Source organism: Pogona vitticeps, chromosome 4, assembly GCF_051106095.1.
Source record: "Pogona vitticeps strain Pit_001003342236 chromosome 4, PviZW2.1, whole genome shotgun sequence".
Classification (NCBI taxonomy): Eukaryota; Metazoa; Chordata; class Lepidosauria; order Squamata; family Agamidae; genus Pogona; species Pogona vitticeps.
This window is the reverse complement of record NC_135786.1, coordinates 21,923,766-21,942,929: the sequence shown is the minus strand read 5'-3', so window position 1 is coordinate 21,942,929 and position 19,164 is coordinate 21,923,766. Positions and strand designations below refer to the sequence as shown.

At 38.3% G+C, this 19,164-nt stretch overlaps 1 protein-coding gene across 2 annotated transcripts in view; it reads left to right on the top strand.

Annotated features, from left to right (window-relative positions):
- Window positions 1-19,164, top strand: part of SLC9A8 (solute carrier family 9 member A8) — a 74,344-nt gene that overhangs the window by 35,913 nt on the left and 19,267 nt on the right. For both annotated transcript variants that reach the window (XM_072996863.2, XM_072996864.2), the window contains exons 5-11: window positions 298-381; window positions 2,221-2,322; window positions 5,554-5,588; window positions 6,539-6,682; window positions 9,805-9,943; window positions 13,804-13,909; window positions 17,761-17,877. In XM_072996863.2, the coding sequence (XP_072852964.2) occupies window positions 298-381; window positions 2,221-2,322; window positions 5,554-5,588; window positions 6,539-6,682; window positions 9,805-9,943; window positions 13,804-13,909; window positions 17,761-17,877 (727 nt within the window). The remainder of the gene's footprint in view (window positions 1-297; window positions 382-2,220; window positions 2,323-5,553; window positions 5,589-6,538; window positions 6,683-9,804; window positions 9,944-13,803; window positions 13,910-17,760; window positions 17,878-19,164) is intronic.

The following is a 19,164-nucleotide window of genomic DNA, read 5'->3' as shown; positions in this document are numbered from 1 at the left end:
CTGGTTGTTTGGATATGGCAGTGCAGATAGTGCTTCCTTTTTTAGCCATTGGGTGGAAAACAATTTAATCCCAAGGATGTTTCTATCTTGAAATCCTCTTTATTTGTGGTGGGAAATGAGGCGGATTAATATAAATTTCATTTGCTAGTATTTTTGCTTCTTAAAATATACCAGCAGAGTGACAGACACTTTAAAGAGGCTAGATTTAGTACTGTTTGTTTGTTCCAGATGTGGTGGTATTCCCTCTGTTCACACTTTTCATAATCCTTTTATCTTTTTGTTTGCTACGTTTTGCAGGAAGAAGAGATGTTTCGTCCCAATATGTTTTTTCTTCTTTTACTTCCACCGATCATATTTGAATCTGGTTATTCATTGCATAAGGTGAAGTATTACAGATATTTCATAGCTGTATAGGGGTAGGGAAATGCTCTAATGCCAGTTGATGTGAAATAAGTAGAAGTCATTCAGGAATATGCCACCCAGTTTTATATTATTGCAACTGCAGGTTAGTGTACTCATGTCATGCTCTAATGCTGTAATTTCATGAAAGAACGTTGGGTCGTCTTAGAAGAAGGGCTCAATCAAGGGCTCAGTTTGATTCAGCCTGGCTCTGAATTGTCACTGATGGACACTGCTCCCAGCAGAAGTAAAAGGCAGTTTTCACTGATATTAACTCTCCTTCTGTCCTTGAGCTACCTATGACCTGGAGGGTCCCACAACCCACCAGATCAGTTTTAGAGAATAGTCACTTGATGTTGCTGTCACCTAATGTGGCTTGTGACAGATTATTTGAAGATTTGATCACAGAGCTGCAAGGAACCAGAGAGGTATCTGGTTCTGCCTGGCTCTTTTCATGGAAGGCTTGGCTATTCCTAAATGCCAACTAAATGCCAGTTGGTCAGTCCATGCCACCATAGGGTACCAGCACATCCATTAAAGAAGTGTAGCAGCAGATCAAGGAATACTGGAGACTTGAACCAGTCATAATTGCTGTTAAGAATATTACAGCTGGCCTTACTTGATTGTTCAGCTGAGATTTGAGGTTTCCCAGATCCAATATACTATCTCCCAGTCCATGTTCATTCACAAATCTCAGAGTGAAAGACTTAGCCTATGAAGTAATTAAACTGTAGAGGGAAACATTGATGAAGGCATTTTGCTTTCTGAAATCCTGCTGCAGTTACCTAATATATCTGCTGTATACGGAGAAGTCACCGATTTGCCATACTTCTTTATTTGCAATTCAAAGGAGAAAAAAAGGTTATTAAGAATGTAACTCGGGACAAAGCACCAAAACTCCCAATTGAATTAAAATATTAATAAGTATTCCAATGTTGCCCTTAAATCACAGCCTAATCCTGAATACTAAAATACAGAAAAAAACAGAAAGGCTAATATAACATCTTGAGGTTTGAACTCTGGGAAACCTTTGGAAAAAAGGAGTCTCATATAATATAATATAATATAATATAATATAATATAATATAATATAATATAATATAATATAATATAATATAGTATAGTATAGTATAGTATAGTATAGTATAGTATAGTATAGTATAAAATATAATATAATATAATATAATATAATATAATAATATTCATCTTTTGCATATTGAGAAAGAATAACTATCAGTTTAAAAGAGAATGAGCAAAATCTTGTTGGCATAGTTATGCTGGTGTAAACTAGATCTGGGCACCAGAAATAATTAATTTAAATTAATTGAAAACTACAAAACTGTTTCTAACACTCCCTAGAGTTCCATTTTGCTGTTACAATGCACCATTGCTCTTAGGTTGGTGTTTGCAAGCAATAGGGTTCCACCCTATGAATAGTGGAACATAGTAAATCAAAACTTGTATTTATCCCTTTGATTCAGTGAATCTCTGTTAGTTGAGACTTACAGTGTTCAGCAGTTTAATTAATTGCTGACAAGGGGAGATGGCTAGACCTTCACCTGCCAGGAAATCGGTGTCCTTAGATTTAAAAGTCCTGTTCATCCTACAGATAAATGATCTTACCTATGTTCACTCCTTGGCAGACAAGTACATTCCATACTGCTCCAATCTGCTTTACTTTGATATTTCTTCCTGTGTTCAGAGGCCAACAATGATGAGTTTTATGGCTGGGCTCCCAGATGAGCTCTCTCAAATTAAATTGTTTCACATTAAATTATGTCAGAATTTAATGTTTGTTTTCCCCATCTCCTTTGTTTTCAGGGGAATTTTTTTCAGAACATAGGCTCCATCACCCTGTTTTCCGTAATTGGGACAGCGATTTCAGCTTTCATTGTCGGTGGAGGAATTTACTTTCTGGGTCAGGTGAGAGCTTCTGCCAATCAAAGGTTTAGGTATGATGTTTAGGACTGGCGTGTTAGGTTCTTTATCAAGCTTGTGGAAAGGAGAGATGGAAGGCACAAGTTTCTGTAGTATTGGAAAACCTAGATTAACAGATGGGACGACTGTATCTGTCAGCTTCAGTTGCTGGTTTCATGTTTTTTTTTCAGTGCTTGGTTTGTTTCAACATCTGTTTGATATTTTTCTAAAGATACATTTCTTGATGCTTTGGCCACCACTTGCCAACAAGGGCAAATGTAATGTCAGAACCTCAAAAATTAATATTTGCTACTGGAGTGAGTGGTGCATCCTATCATGACATGTGTTGGGTGATTCCACTTTAAAGACAAGGTCAACTTGAAGGACATGAGAGATTCAAAACAAGAGACCTTCACCCAACTAGAGGAGGAAAAAAGAAGAAGAATATCCATATTGTGGAAGTCTTAGAAAGTTTTTTTAAAATTAAAAATATATTTTCCTGTACTATATTTGGCTGTTTTCCCTTGCACCCCCCCCCCCAAAAAAAAACTATTGCACTCCAGACGTGGTGGTGCTCCGGGTTAAACCGCAAAATCCTCAGGGCTGCAAGGTTGAAAGATCAGCAGTTCGAATCCACATGGCTGAGTGAGCTCCCGTTGCTCATCCCAACGCCTGCATGTAAAATTCAAAAGCATGTAAAAATACGAATAGATAAATAGGTACCACTACAGTCGGAAAGTAACGGCTTCCTGTGTCTACTCGCGCTGGCCACGTGACCATGGAAACTGTCTCGGGACAAACTCTGGCTCGATGGCTTGGAAATGGGGATGAGCACCGCCCCCTAGAGTCAGACACGACTGGGCAAATTGTCAAGGGGAACCTTTTATCTTTACCTTAAGATCTTACATGTATCAGGTCGATAGCATCCTCTCTTTTCTGTGAGCATTGAGAAGGCACATTCTGAAGCTGAATCTTGCACGCATTCTCAATATTTTGTCCCTTGTGGCTTTTGTACTGCCTTGACAGTCTGCTTTTCATGCTGGCCAAGTTGCAGGCATTTTACATGAGAATCTAATAGTAACTGTTTCCAATACTTGTGATATAGATGCAGCTACTAAATTCTGAGCTACGGAGAATTTTAATAAATCTCAGAGTGCAGAGAATAAAGGCAGACAGTTTATACTGGGAAAGTCCCAGGTAATTAATTATGCTACAGTAGAGACTGAACCTGCCCATAACTCGAAGGTTAAGTCAACCATGCCTTAGATTATAGTGTCCCAGGGGGTCATTGTGCCTAGAAGTAGGTTTTACAAACAAGTGCTCAGAGCTCTGGTATGAGGAAGTTTTCAAAGGCCTGTTTTTCAAATTAAGCTCTCACTGTGTTATTTGGATGCCAGCTAACTCAATTTATAAAATGCCATAATCCCCTTTGTGCCATTCAGGCATTCAGAATAACATGCACAATGCAATTACAATTAAATTCTATTTTAAACCTTTGTTAAGATCAATCATTGTAATAAAATAACACTTCTCTATAATGTGGTAAAATTGCAACAGTACTATTTAACATCCTGAGAATCCAGGAATGTCTTGAATTTAATTTTGACCACATGGTTTGCACTAGTGATCTAGTATCGTATTTTGACTGCTGTGTCTGTTTTGCATAGAGCATCAGAATTTGCTTTTGTTGTTGATTAATTGGTTTGTGAGTTGACTGAAGAAAGCCATGTTAGAGGGATTTGTGCAATACAGTAGTAAAAAATAGTTCACAGAATGGATAAGGAAAGTCCCAGATGAAAATGTGTTATTGCTAAAACTGGCTGTCTCATCTAGACTTGTCTAAAACTTAAGATCTGTCACTGAAAGCTCTCCTCCAGATATCCCCATTATCAGAAACTAATATTAGTGATAATTGCAGAAACTCCCTTTCTGTGATTGTGCCCTGGTTATGGAAGTTTTCTCCAGATAAATTTTCAGGTATCGTTTCTTTCAAGTATTTTTATGCATTACCCTGTTCCCCCGAAAATAAGACCTAACCTGAAAATAAGCCCTAGTATGATTTTTCAGGATGTTCGTAATATAAGGCCTACCCCAAAAATAAGCCCTAGTCAAGTGAAACCCCACCCTCCACCATTGTGCAGCAACCAGAAAATGACATGACTGTAAAATAAAACTTCCCCTGAAAATAAGCCCTAATGTGTTTTCTGGAGCAAAAATTAATCTAAGACCCTGTCTTATTTTTGAGGAAACATGGTAGCATGAGTCCATATCATTGGCCCACATTTCTTATATTAATCACTAGTAGGAATGGATTCAAATTCATTTCACTGACATAAGCTGCTGCTGTTCTTTTTTATTGCGGAGTTGTGTTTAAGTATGCTTTCAATTCATTAAATATTAATTATTTTAATTATGTGTAATATGGTACTGTCAGGACTTCTTTATTGGAAAGGAGAGGTTAAAAAAAGGTCAGTTAATTAATTCAGTTATGGTATCTATGCCTAAGACTTTTCAACTGTGTTTTTCAAGGTAACTCAAGAGAAGATTTGAAAATAATCACTGATGGCTTTATAGGCCCTTTCCATCTCCATTATTATATCATTCTATGATTATATCAAATACATTTAGTTTATTTGTGGGATTTCTTTCTTTTTCTTTTGTGGCTACAAATGCTGAATCTGACGAACATGACTATGTCTTCGAAAACTGTTCACATTCAGTTTCTTTAATCGTCATAGACACATTTTTATATCCTTGGTTGGTATACTGTGTTACTTATGACATATGTGTTATGATTTGGAAATGTTACAATTTTTCATACTAGAATATACTGGCCTCTATAACAAAAGTGGGGAGCCTTTTTCAGTCCCATGGCTGAAGTCAATTTCAGTGATGCTTGTGGAACTGATGTTCCTGTGGTGAACGGTACCAAAGGCAAAAGGGTAGGATCAAAGATGGCAGCATATTTTAGCCTGAAACATTTACTGTCAGTAACTGATCCTTAGAAAGAGGGTTTTGTAATGCATAGGAAGAGTGACTCACATAGAAGATGACAGAATAGGAAACAAGGGTGACGGGAAAGGGTGTCTGGTCAGATTAGGACCTCAGAAAGACCAAATCTTGTTCCAGAGAATGAGACCCTCTCAGGTATGTGTCAGTCTAGTGAAATAATAATAATTTTCAGTGAGATAATAATAATTGTCTAAAAATGTTTTTTTCTTTATTCTTTTTTTCTAGGCTGATGTAATTTATAAATTAAACATGACTGATAGGTAAGCTTTTGATATAATTGTGTAATTGCCTATCTTTTATATAAGACAGTTTCCAACAAAGGGGATTTTAAAAAGTATTGGTTTTCAAACTAAGATTGAAAATACATTTTAAAAAGTAAACTAGATTTAGATTTTTTAAAAAAATTATTGTTAAAATTCTTTTTGTTTAAAGAAAGCCATATGTGGTGACCATTTTAGTTCAAAATATGTTATAGCTTGATGATCTTATTGTAGAAGTCGTTTTTATGTTGCTGAAAAACAACATGGTATTGTTTCAAACTTACGGTGACCCTGTGAAGTTCAGAGAGAGTTGTTGTACAGTGGTGCCTTGCTTGACGAGGATAATTCGTTCCATTCAAATCGCTGTTAAGCGAAATCCTCGTCAAGCGAAACGAAAAAGCCCATTGAAATACAATGAAAACTGGTTCAATGCGTTCCAGTGGGCGAAATACCTCAGTGTCCAGCGAAGATCCTCCATAGGGCGGCCATTTTCTGGTGCCTGTAATGCGAGGAATCCATCCTAAAGCACAGTGGGGAGCCATTTTGCACAGCGGGCGGCCATTTTGAAACGCAAAAATCAGCTGTTTTTGATTGTCATTAAGTGAAAAATCGGTTCATGAAGCAGGTAACTGAAAAACCCCATTGAATCATTGTTTAGCGATCGCAAAAAACTAATCGTCAAGCGATTTCTTGTCTAACAAGGTAATTGTCAAGCGAGGCACCACTATAATGTGTCATCAGGTTGCTTCCAATTTATGGCAATCCTAGTGTTTGTCTTCAGTGTGGAAGAGATTGTAACTCTCGAATTGGCCTCCTCAGCCACACTAGACGCTGTTCCAAGTCCTCCATACAGAGCATGCTACCATAGTCTTTCGAGACTGAAGGATGCCTACAGCAGATGAACTAGTGACCCCCCCCAAAACTAATACTTCATTTTTGTTTTTTTAAAGCTTTGCCTTTGGTTCGCTGATCTCCGCTGTTGATCCAGTCGCTACTATTGCTATCTTTAATGCCCTTAATGTGGATCCTGTGCTTAACATGTTGGTCTTCGGGGAAAGCATTCTCAATGATGCTGTCTCAATTGTCTTAACAAAGTAAGTGCATTTAAATAGGAAAAAAACCACCCAAATTTAAAAAACTTGCTGCTATTTGGCAAAGCTGTATCCAGCTGGCTTCACACCTTACATATCAGGATGAGAATGGGAAAATTGTACATAATTTGCTGCTCCAGTTGTCTACTGATGGACCTGTTCCTTTGAGGAGCTCAGCCTAATCCAGAACAGTTGCTTTCCCAGTTCCTGGACCTGGGAACCAGTCGAGGCATCCAGAAGCCCTCATGACTTTGCCTGCAGTTTTCAGTAGATGCTAACAATGTGGGGAAAAAGCAGAACTCTGTGGCACTTAAGATTTATAACTTTGCATATGAAGAGAAGTACCACAGTGTACCACTCTGTGTAATCAGCTCTGCAGGTGGGGTGTGTGCGCGCACCATAACACTGTGCCTGCTGCTCCCATTTTTTAACAGGTTTGGTAAGATACAGTTGTTAATGTTCAGGGTGTAATGAACACTCAGTAATTTTCTGGTCTGTAATGAAAAAGAGTGTCTCATCACATCAGGACAACCTTTTGAACAAATATAGTCAACCACTGTAAATCTTTTCACTCCTTTTGAATCATAATCATGATCAACCTCCCCTTTTTTGTTTTAAAAAGTCTGGTTTTGTGTGTGCTAAAATTTGTATTTTGCATAAATGTACTGTATTTTGACAAAATAACAGGATTTCCTAAGCAAAAGACAATTATGTTCTTTGCATAAATACATATTCTTTGTATAAAAGGTAGAAGCATGCCAAAAATATGCTACCTCTTCTAATTCTGTCCTCTCAAGAGAAGACATTTTAACTTTTTTGCAAGAAGTAAGCAAAGATTTACATTGCTAGACAATGGTTTCATGAAGGTCCAAGAGGATTAACAGAGTAGCATTTTTCCTATCTTCATCCTAGGGAAAGGCATTTATAGGAAAAGTAAAACTGTCTCAGTCTTAAAAGTTAGTCTGGGCCCAAATGGGTATAGAGGTAACTTGTTTCCTCCAAAAGCTTTCTGAAGCTGTTTAGTGAACCTGCCTCCAAAAGGCATATTTGCAGCAGAATTTAGTTCTTTCTTTCTTTCTTTCTTTCTTTCTTTCTTTCTTTCTTTCTTTCTTTCTTTCTTTCTTTCTTTCTTTCTTTCTTTCTTTCTTTCTTTCTTTCTTTCTTTCTTTCTTTCTTTCTTTCTTTCTTTCTTTCTTTCTTTGTTTGTTTGTTTGTTTGTTTGTTTGTTTGTTTGTTTGTTTGTTTGTTTGTTTGTTTGTATCACGCCCATCTGGTATATTCTACCACTCTGGGCGGCTTACAGAATATCAAAATAATTTAAAAAAATAAAAACATTAGCATACAACAATAACAATAATAATTCTAATTTTATTCAGGGTGGCTTCTCTTCAGCAGAGGGCACACCTCTGCATGTTTCAGAGCAACAGGTATCGCCTCGTAAATGCACCAGCTAATTGGTTTCTGGTGGATCTTATCAACCAAGATAGGGAAGAACTGCACCTACATGGAACAAGGCAGGCAGATTGAGCATCTTGTCCATGTTATTGTTCTGACTTATATGCCACCCCATAGTGCATAAAGCACTCTCTGGGAGGTTTACGACATAACTGTACTAACAACATAATTTTATCCATCCTTGGAAGGATGGAAGACTGAGTCAGCCTTGAGCTGGCTACCTCATTCCATCAGGATTGAATTTAGATTGTGAGCAAAGGCTTGACAGTAGTACTGCAGTTAACCACTACATAATGGAGCTCTTGTCATTGGTCCAAAGAAGCTGATCCCGAGAATTCTGTCTAGATGGTACTTTGATCTCTTCAAGTTCCAACCTAAGAAATTACTTTTTTCCTCAAAGTGCAAGGAAATTCATCCCAGTATGTAGCAGGCTGAAGATGCAATGGAAGAGGCAAAAAAATATTTTCTTTTGTGTGAGTCCCAGTTGCATAACACACTAGAGATGGGCACAAACCTCACTTCATAGGTTTGTGCCAGTTCATATGCACGGCACAACTTCCCCGACTCCCTGGCTAGATCCACACTCACTGGTCAGTGTGCGTTCCTCTCCTCCTCCTCTTCGGCTGTTTGACCAGTCTACGATGGAAGCACCGGCTTCCCTGTCTCATCCCCTTGGCTGATTGCCCACTCAGACAAGGGGTCCAGTACAGGGAAACCCATGCTCCTCCTGGGGACTGGGTGAACAGCTGAAAAGGAGGAGGAGAGAACCATGTGCCAGCTGGTGAGGGGGTCATTGGCCAGGGAGGCAGGGGAAGGGAAAATGCAGCATCTGTGATATGAACCAACGTGAACCTTCAAACCTAGGTTTGTGCCTATCTGTAAAACACATCATATAAATTCTTTTTACTTGATTACTATAACAGAATGTGATTTCCTCCTTTAAAGGGAATTGTCTGACACTCTCTTCCTGACTCATGTACTTGAACGATATAAGTTCCACTGATTAACTGGATCCACAAAATTAGGATATCACATACACAAGAAGAATCACTGCATAGATGCTCTCCAAATGTCCTAACAAATAGGGTTTAAATCTTTATCAAAATTTCCAGGGATCCCTCTCCCAGTTTTTATTCGTCCTAGGGTCCTGATTCAGCTTTCCATTCTTTTCTTTCTTGCACAAGAAAAATGCCACAAGAGAAATGCCTTCTATGTTGTTGTGTGTCTTGATAAGAAAAAGAAGTACTTTGTTTTTCTGTAATTATCCTCCCTGGTAAGACAAGATATATTGCAACTTTGTGACCCCCTCCGTTGTGTTCATTATTAAAAGTTATATATCTTTTTAGCTCTTAGAAGGACTGTATTTCTTGTTCTGCAGGAGGCAACATCCTGGTTTCTTTTGTGCCATGACTTAGAGCATCACATAAGGAAGACTAGATTTCCTTATTTTCAGCAGAGCTGTCTTTCCCCTTGGGGAATTGCACCAGCACTTGATTTAATGTCTTCTGACATTCTGCTTGTTATATCACAGGAGAAGCATTTTAAGAGGAATTTCAACAAAGAAATGTAGGGTTTTGAGGGTTTTTTTTTTAAAAAAAGTATTGCTTGCAGGTCTTATGATTCAAATGTGTAACATTGTCGGCTGTCTTTCTTTTTAAAATTGTTCCCAGCACAGCAGAAGGTTTGACAAGAGAACATACATCAGATGTAAGTGGATGGCAAACCTTTCTACAGGCGCTGGGTTATTTTCTGAAGATGTTCTTCGGGTCTGCAGCACTGGGGACTCTGACTGGCCTTATTTCTGCATTAATATCCTTTGCTTTTAAAGAAAATGGTGCAAATGCATAAGCAAGCAGGCTTTTAGGGAGATCATCCTTTTAAAACATAAAGCCCTCGGGTTCACATTCTGTTTCCTCTCCTTGATTTGGTTTTTTTAATAGCAGCAACACAAGCAGGCAGCAATTTAAGCTTTGCATAAAATTGTTGCATGCATTCATTCCTCTAATTAAGGTCTAGCTTACTGTATAATAGCCCATCGTACATGTTAATGAAGGATTATAATGCAGGCTAGTTTGCTTGTAGTCTTAATACATTAATTCCATTTTCAATAATGGGTCCTTTGTAAGCATATGCTCTGATTTTCCTATGTATAAAGCATCCAGTAAACAAATTAGATTTTTTTTTGTAACCTGCAGGCTTTAGAGTTGAATGCTGAAACTAACATCCCTTACCAGAAATATATCTAACTGGCTGAGTCTGATGCTTATTCAGTATGAATTTATGTCAAACTCCCTTTCTGACTTACTCAGCTAGCTTTCACTAGTAAGGATTTGAAGAGACCAACCACTAGAGCTGTAATTAGAGATGCACTGATTGCATTTCCCATCCTTTGCCACTGTACATTTTGTCATGTAACATCAGTAGTATGCCCAAAGCTATTGTGTTATCTTGTTCTGCTGTGAGTTCCTGATTATTATTATTATTATTTATTGTATTTATACCCCACCTATCTAGTCATTTCGACCACTCTAGGCGGCTTACAACATAAAACATAACAAGTTCAAGAAAAATTTATAACAATTAATTAATTAAATGATTTTGCAATGGAAAAAATACAAAATAAATCAAATAAAGAGAGAAAAAAGGAAAGAGGACAGGAATTAACTGGAAGGGAAGGCCTTAGAATTTTTGATGTTGAGCTTCAGACCGTTTTTGCACTCTCCTCTTTCACCCTCATTACAAGGTTCTTTAATTCCTCCTCACTTTCTGCCATCAGAGTGGTATCATCTGCATATTGGAGGTTGGTGATATTTCTTCTGGCAATCTTAATTCTGGTTTGGGATTCCTGCAGTCCAGCCTTTCTCATGAGGTATTCTGCATATAAGTTAAATAAGCATGGAGACAATATACATCCTTGTCGTACTCCTTTCCCAATTTTGAACCAATCAGTTGTTCTATATCCAGTTCTAACTGTTGCTTCTTCTTCTTGGTCTCTGTCAATGTACACTAATGGGTTAAGTCTGGCAGCATGGGTTTAGTACCAGGGTTCTAAAAGAAATCAAAACGGGAGCCAAAGACAGCTGTTGCACGACTTTCTTCAGTCGAGGGCTAATACTGTAAAATAAAGCGTTTTACCTACATTCTGAACAAATGTTACTCATCTCCAGAGACCGGACTATAACCCTCCTACTCCTCTAGCATCTCTGACATGCCTAATTTTTGGGGTCAAAATGTCTGCTTGTTCCCCCTATGGAGCATATCTGCAATGGTTTGAGGACCCCAGTACCTCTAATAAAAATAATCGTGTGCTGCCAATTGAATTACATCTTATGGCAACCCTTCTTAGGATTTTTCTAGGTCTAGCATACTCAGATGTGGTTTGCCATTTGCTTCTTGGAGATGTGCTCTGGGGACTGTGCAGTTTGCTGAAGGCTAAGCTGGTTGACTTTTCTTCCAGGAGGAACAGTGGGGAATTGAACTCCCAACCTCTGGCTCCACAGCCAGGTATTCCAAACCCTGGTGATGTCTAACCAGTCCGAGCACCTCCCCCCACTAATTTAAAGCTGAAAACAAAACAAAAGCCACTAGTGGGCACAAGATTGTCAGGACATTATTGCTGGTAAAAAAACCTACTGTCTCTGTGAGTCTCTTTGCTGTCATCCTGAAAGACTGACTTGTCTGAGAACCATCTCTCACACCCCAAATTTTGACAAAGATGGCTCTTTCACGTTTCTTTCCTCTTTTAATTTATAAGCTCTCCAAGGTCCAGTGAGGAATGTATGCAGCCGTAGCACCTCTGGAGATTGCCCACCTCTGACATATGGCCTCTACATTGCTATGGGAGAGGTTAATTCCTAAGGGTTAAATTCTTTTTACTGAATTCAACATTCGTAGTTCTTTAATGTTTATTCTTTATTTCATGGTTGCACTCCCTTTTTTCCTGAGAAATATGTTACCACAATCAGGTTTGTGACTGGGATTTGTGTGAGAAATATCAAAGCTGATTTTCTTCTCTTTTTTTAAGGCATTTATATTACCAGAAGTCAAATACTTCTCTCAGATGTTTCAGAAGTTCTTATGAGGGAGAATACTGTAATCCCGTGTATTGGGGATGTAAGCAAGAAGCAGTGGGTTTAAATCCAGAAGGAAATTGTTTCGATTGAATTTTAGGAAATGATTATGAATCCTATCATATGCTTAGAATTTAATGGGATAATTTGAAAAAGCATTCAGGTGACTTCTTCAAAACTAGGGTTGGATAGAATGATCTATGGGACCATTTTTCACATTATAGACGCATGGGTCTCATATGTGCCTAAATATTCATGGAAAGGAAATGTTAAATTTCCCAAGGGTTTAGAATTGGGATAGGGAAAGTCACACGTAATGTATACCTTAAATAGATTTTTCCCCAGAGCTATCACATAAAGCAAAATGTAAACTGAAATAAATTCAGGAAGTTCCTCCTCAGGCAAAACAACATCTTTGAAGGAGAGCCCCAAAGAGTTTTGATAAGACTAGCCAGATTTCTTGAAGGCAGTGCATAAGTTGCACATTCTTAGTTTTGAATGTGCTGTATGAGAATTGAGGGACAGATTTATGATAGTTTATAAAAATAGATGCACAGATTTCTGTCACTGCATGTCTCTTTGCAAGTGTTTTTAGTCATTTGCTTGGTCTCTTAGTTTGAGCTTATTAAGTAGCTCACCAACAAGCCAAAGAAAGAAAGAAAGAAAGAAAAATCTATGTGCGTCACAGAAGTGACAACTCAGTCTTCATTGTACTAAGGCATTTTGAAGACATGTTTTAAGACCAGCAAGGACTAGATTTATAATAGGGGATATTCCCAATTCTTGTGCCTTCTGTCTCACTCTCTAGAATGGGTTGGGAAATACCTCTTTAGAGAATCTGCAGTCTTGACACTTTTAGCAAGCTGCCCTTAGAACAGCGGTATAGCAACCCTGCCAATCGTAGCCAGCATAGTGTGGGGTGAAGGACTATGAGGAGGACCATAATTGCTTATAGTTGCCTTTTCAAAGGTGATCATAGATAACTATCTTTCAGCATATCACAAATGCAAGATAGCTAAACCAAATTGAAGTTGGTATGGTTTAAGCAGCCTAACTCTGCACAAGACTACTGTCTAAGCCGTTTTCTAATGTGACTCTAAGGGAAGTACTATTGGTAAAGCTAAGATTTTTATAACATTGGGGTTAATTTTGCAAGAATAATTATTGGGCTTGTATGCAGAATAAACCTGTCTTACTCTTTATATCTTTTTAAATTGTTGCGTAATGTAACACAGAGCATCATTACATAGCAGTGCCTATTGTTCCATGTGAAAAGACTGTATTACAACTTTCCTCAACATAAAACCTTATAACGCTATCATCCTTGGCCAAGAGCCATGCCTAACTAAGGAGGTTATTACAAAACATCTCTAATGTACCATGCTGGGGAAGGCTCCTCTGTACTATGAAGAAAATAATTAATGCACTTAAAGGGCACAGCTGCTCACGGCTCATGGATCACAGGCAGGATATTTAGCCTGGCATTTCTAAACTCTCCAGTCTTGTTCCAGTGACAATGGATAATACCACTTTTCTAGATAGGTTAATTTATGTTCCTCTCGCTTTTCTTGTGGTTTTTCTTAACCATTCGATATTGACGTGTTGAAGCATATTGATTTACGGAAAACACCCTCCCTGGAGTTCGGAATGATGATTATCTTTGCTTATCTTCCATATGGACTTGCTGAAGGTATTTCTCTCTCAGGTAAGCCGTAAAGAGCGTAAGCTGAAAGTTGCTGGTAACATTGAGAAGATTTGCACTCTCTAGAACATTCTGTATTGTACACCACAACGTGCTTTGATGGTGGTAGTGCTGTTTATGTTCCCTTAAGATTTGTTCTACAAAAGCCTCAACCTCCTCTAGAAGGGGGAGAATGAGGGAATTTACTCTCCATAGTTTGATATTCCAACTGAAATGGCCTTATAAAGCTCTTGGAAACTGCTTGGCCTTATTTATTTATTTATTTATTTATTTATTTATTTATTCATTCATTCATTCATTCATTCATTCATTTCTAGGGAGGAAATTGGGCAATAGGGTTAAATTAATGTTTCTTTTTAATACACTACTTTTTCCATTTCCATTGTTGCTAGTCAGCAATGAGCAAGTGTGGCCTTCCAGATGTAAGTCCACAATTTCTATCAACCCTAGCAATATAGGCTTAATGGGAGTTGCAGTCCAGCTGTACTTGGAGAGCCACAGGGGCCACAACTACTTGAGGAACAAAGCCACATATAATTGGCTTTATTTGCACCCATGATGGTCTAGAACCCCTTCAGCCCGATTGAGATAGGAAATGATGACTGAAATCATGTTGCACAACTTTAAACCATGCAGTGAGGATGATGATGTCATCCATGGCTGTGCTGCAGCCATTTTGGAGCAATAAAAAGCTTTATAGATTCCACACCCTGATTTTGATCATCCTGAGGGATCCTTTTCATCCTAGGTCAAGCTGGAAAACTGGTGCTGCTAGTCCTCGTGGCAATGATTTTCTAGCTTTAAAGCATTCTGCCTCCCATTCTGTGGCTCCCAAAGGCTGCTCCAAGATAAAGGGGATCGCCAGGGGTAACCTTTGGGAGCTCTCCCAAAGGCTGGAGAGAGGCCCCTAGGAAATTTTTTAGTGTCCTTAAAAAATGATCACAGCATGACAGTGGCTGATGTCATTCTTGATGCACAGTGCATCTCTGCCAATAGGATTTCAGTGATATCTGAAATATCACATATATAGTCAGTGCCATGCTCAATTAATTGATTAGCCAGATACATATATCACCTTTCCTCTAGTAAGCTTAAGGCAATATCTGTGACTAGACTTTCCCATGTTGTTGTCACAACAACATTCCTGTGAGGCTAGGTCAGGCTGTGGGAGTTTCTTCATGGCTTAGAAACCTAAATCTCAGAAGTCTCTATCCAGCATTCCAAGACTTTTCTCACAGGGAGAATTTTTTTTGTGGTGGAAGTTGGGCACATTGATAGGAAGAAAAGAAAAGAAAAGAAAAGGAGGCTCTGGTTGTTTCAAAGCACCGAAGCCTGCCTCATAGTCACAACCAGCAACTTTTTCCCAGAGATGTAAAAGAAGCCAGTGGATCTTGAGAACCCACCTCTTTTCAGGGTCTAGTATAATGGATTAAAGGACAGAGTCCCTTGTTTTTGCCACTAATTTTATCTGCATCTATCTTTTTAGGGTGATGCATTAATGTGAATAAGTAAATGCAAATTTTTTCACCACAAAATTTGAATATATTACTTAGTATATAAGGATTATCCATGCTGCTTGAAGTTTATGTATATGTGTGTGTATACATACACATCTGCATATTTAACTTTTACACACGCACGCACGCACGCACACACACACACACACACACACACACACACACACACACTTTAGTGTCTCTCCCTCTCTCCCTACCTATCTAATAGAAATAAAATCATTTGAGGGTGAAAGTTGAAAGCTTCCAGTCAAACAGTGATGATTTCAGCCCTTAGGAATTGAAGCATTCTTCTGCAGCTGTTTAGGAAAAATTCCCTCTGCCTCATCAGAATAAGGGAATGGTCAATCACTTCTGAGTAATCTCTACTTGGAAAATGCTCACAAGGGTTGCCATAAGTCAGAATTGATTTGATGGCACATGATCATTACCATTTGTCACATATATGCACTTATTTTAACTAAATATGCCTTCAGTTTACCTCAGATATCTGAACTCAAGATCTGCCTTTTTTGACAGGGTACTTGTTTCCCCCCCTTTTTTTGTAGTTCATTTATACTTCCTTAAGAGATTTGAGGGGGCAACTGATAACAGCTGTACAGTGAATCTAATCACTTTTGCATCTTAGCAATCTTGTACTGAAAGCAGCTCTTTTGACAGTTGCATTCCAGACCGGATGGTAACATTTATGTATTTGAATATGGACATTAGAATTTAAAAGCTCTTCTCCGGTCCTGAAAGAACCTCTGAGGATCCAGTTCCAGCTCTTTTGGAGTAGTCACGTCCCAGATGAAATCTGTAGAACTATTAATAATAAGAATTTGCAGCTCATTTTCTAATTTAATAAACACTTGATGGAGTGTTAGGAATTCCATTAGACAAATAGAGTTATTATATAACTGAGCATTTAAAAAAGAAATCAGCCAAGGGATTATGGCAACTTTGAGAATTACTGTGTCTATCAGCTACTATCAGATCACAGTCTGTGTTCTGATTCTGTAGAGGCAGGCCACGTCTTCCTTTTCTGTGTCTCTAGTCTTGTCTGGATATAATATTGCACAAGAAGGCTTTCATTTTCTTTGTACAAGAAAATGCATGTCTGAATTAATATCCACGGGCCCTGCCAGATTCACCCTGGGTAGATTTTAGGCACATGTTATGGGTGAGCATACTTTCATAGATGCAGTGTGCAGTGATGCCAGTGCTAAATGATTCCGGCCTCTTCCTTTACCTTGAGATGAATAATAGAATGTAAAGAAAATGTACAGAGTATTTGAATCAATGTACTCCTTATGATGGGTTTTAAATTGTGGACTAAGGTTCTTGGAGCATTTTCAGGTGGTGACTGGCATTCCAGTGAAAACTTGAGCTGCTAATCTTCATATGATATTCCTACCACATCTTGAAGAAGTAATCTATCTCTGCAGTCATTTTTAAACTCACTAGCTCATTGCATTGAAAATTTAAAAGCACCCACCTGCCAAATCATAGTATGTGGTTGGTGGACTGTCTTTAGTTTGACAGATCACCTGTTATGCAATAAATCTTGCATACAATTTGTTTAAAATGGCCAACATTATTTTATGTATGTATGTATGTATGTATGTATGTATGTATGTATGTATTTATTTATTTATTTATTTATTTATGTATTTATGTATTTATGTATTTATGTATTTATGTATTTATGTATGTATTTATTTACTTATTTACTTATTTACTTATTTACTTATGTATTCATTCATTCATTCATTCATTCATTTAACTTATATGCCACCCACTCTACCCAAAGGTCTCTGGGCGGCTTACAACAATTAAAATTCCATTAAAATACAATAAAAGATAAAATGATTCAAATACAATTAAAATTGCCATCAAGACCCACAGTTGATGTTATTTCAATTAAAAGTCTTCTGGAACAGGAAGGTTTTGACCTGGCGTCGAAATGTCATCAATGTCGGCGCCAGACTAATTTCAGTTGGGAGGGCATTCCATAGTCTGGGGGCAGCTGCCAAAAAGGCCCTTTGTCTACAAGCCATCCCTCTTACCTCCTTGAGGGATGGCTCTTTCAAAAGGGCCCCCTGGCTAGCTCTTAACTGCCTGATAGGGTCATATGGAAGAGGAGTCACGCAAAAACTACATATGGAAGAGGAGTCATGCAAAAACTACATCAGAGTTTCAAGTCAGAATCACTTTCTTATTTATTTTCTTACTCCCTTTATTGCAGAGCACTGCTGGTAATTTCTGAATTAGTTTGTGATTAGCAACAATTAGTCAGATCATATACATACAGTAGATGTATGAAGTATTCCTGTCTGATTGTCGCTTTTTCCTCTCCAGGTATCATGGCTATTTTGTTCTCTGGCATCGTTATGTCCCACTACACCCATCATAACCTTTCTCCAGTTACACAGATTCTAATGCAGCAGACTTTGAGAACCGTTGCATTCATGTGTGGTAGGTGACATCTTTCTTTTTCATAATCTAAATTTCAGGCTTCCAAATGTTTCTTGACAATCCAGATTGCCTATGCTACCCCTTATGGACTGGTGCATGTGTACAGTACATTGTTCCCCACCTAGCAACTGCAAATGACGACATGCATCTTTGCATTATTAAGGATTATTTCTTATTATTGTATCCTCCCACTTTTCCAGGCAGTTCTGGGCAGTGTGGTTGAGAATTAAATCCTACCACCACTATATGAATGGGGCTGGTTGGTAGTGACTTGGCCTAAGGCCTCTCCATCAGCATCGTGGCTAAGCGCCTTTAGCTCATGGTGCTTTAAACTCAGCTCTCTTGGATCTGTTCTGTCTTCTTTTGTGACCTCCACCAAGCCGTTAACACAGATAAAACCATTATCTGTATTACAACATATATACTGCTTTTCACCAGACATTTTGCATATAGAACAGATTATTGTTGAGCAATGCTGTGTACAAATGCGTGAACATGTTGCATGTAAGTAGTGCTCCTATTTATTGAATTGCTTTTAGTATTAAGGCAATAAAATAATAATGTTGTTGGGTTGTCATAAGACAACCACCAGGATCAGATCAGAAGTCCAATTAGTTTAGGTTTGGGGAACCTGTTGGGCTAACCCCAGTCCCAGACCCCAACTATTGGGTGAGACTGATGGGAGTATATGGAGGGCTGCAGGCTCCTTACTTCTTATCTGGTCTACTGTCTTGGACACGATTGGGCATGGCTTTATTGTTACAGTTTGGCACTTGATTACTTGCTGTCTTTGAACTTGGCCATTTAGCTGCCATATTTAATAGCCACTGACAAATCTGTCCTCCATGAGTTTGTCCAATTACCTTTCGAAGCCATTTGGCAATGTGAATTGTGGGCAGAAAGAAGCAGAAATGTGTCTGTAGTCATGGGAATATCTCTTCTGCACATTTCTAAGGATAGAGTTACTAATACTGAGTTTGCCAAGCAGTCAAAAGTCACCTTTACTGACAGAGGTGGTAAAATGTGCAGTAAATCTTTTTTCTTCTTCATCCTCCAGGCTCTAGCTAAGACTTGCCACGAGATTGATAACAAAATAGATCTGTCTGACTTCTTCCTTCCTCTAGGCTATTTTTAGATGTAAAAGGTGCAACATGCCTATGTCTCCATTAAAAGCTTTCAGATAACAAGAAGCTATGGGGGGGATCTGACATCTTGCTAATATAAAAGATTATAAAGTGGCTAAATATGCGCTCTGCTGCCTGTTCTTTCTTACATGGCCTTTTGGGT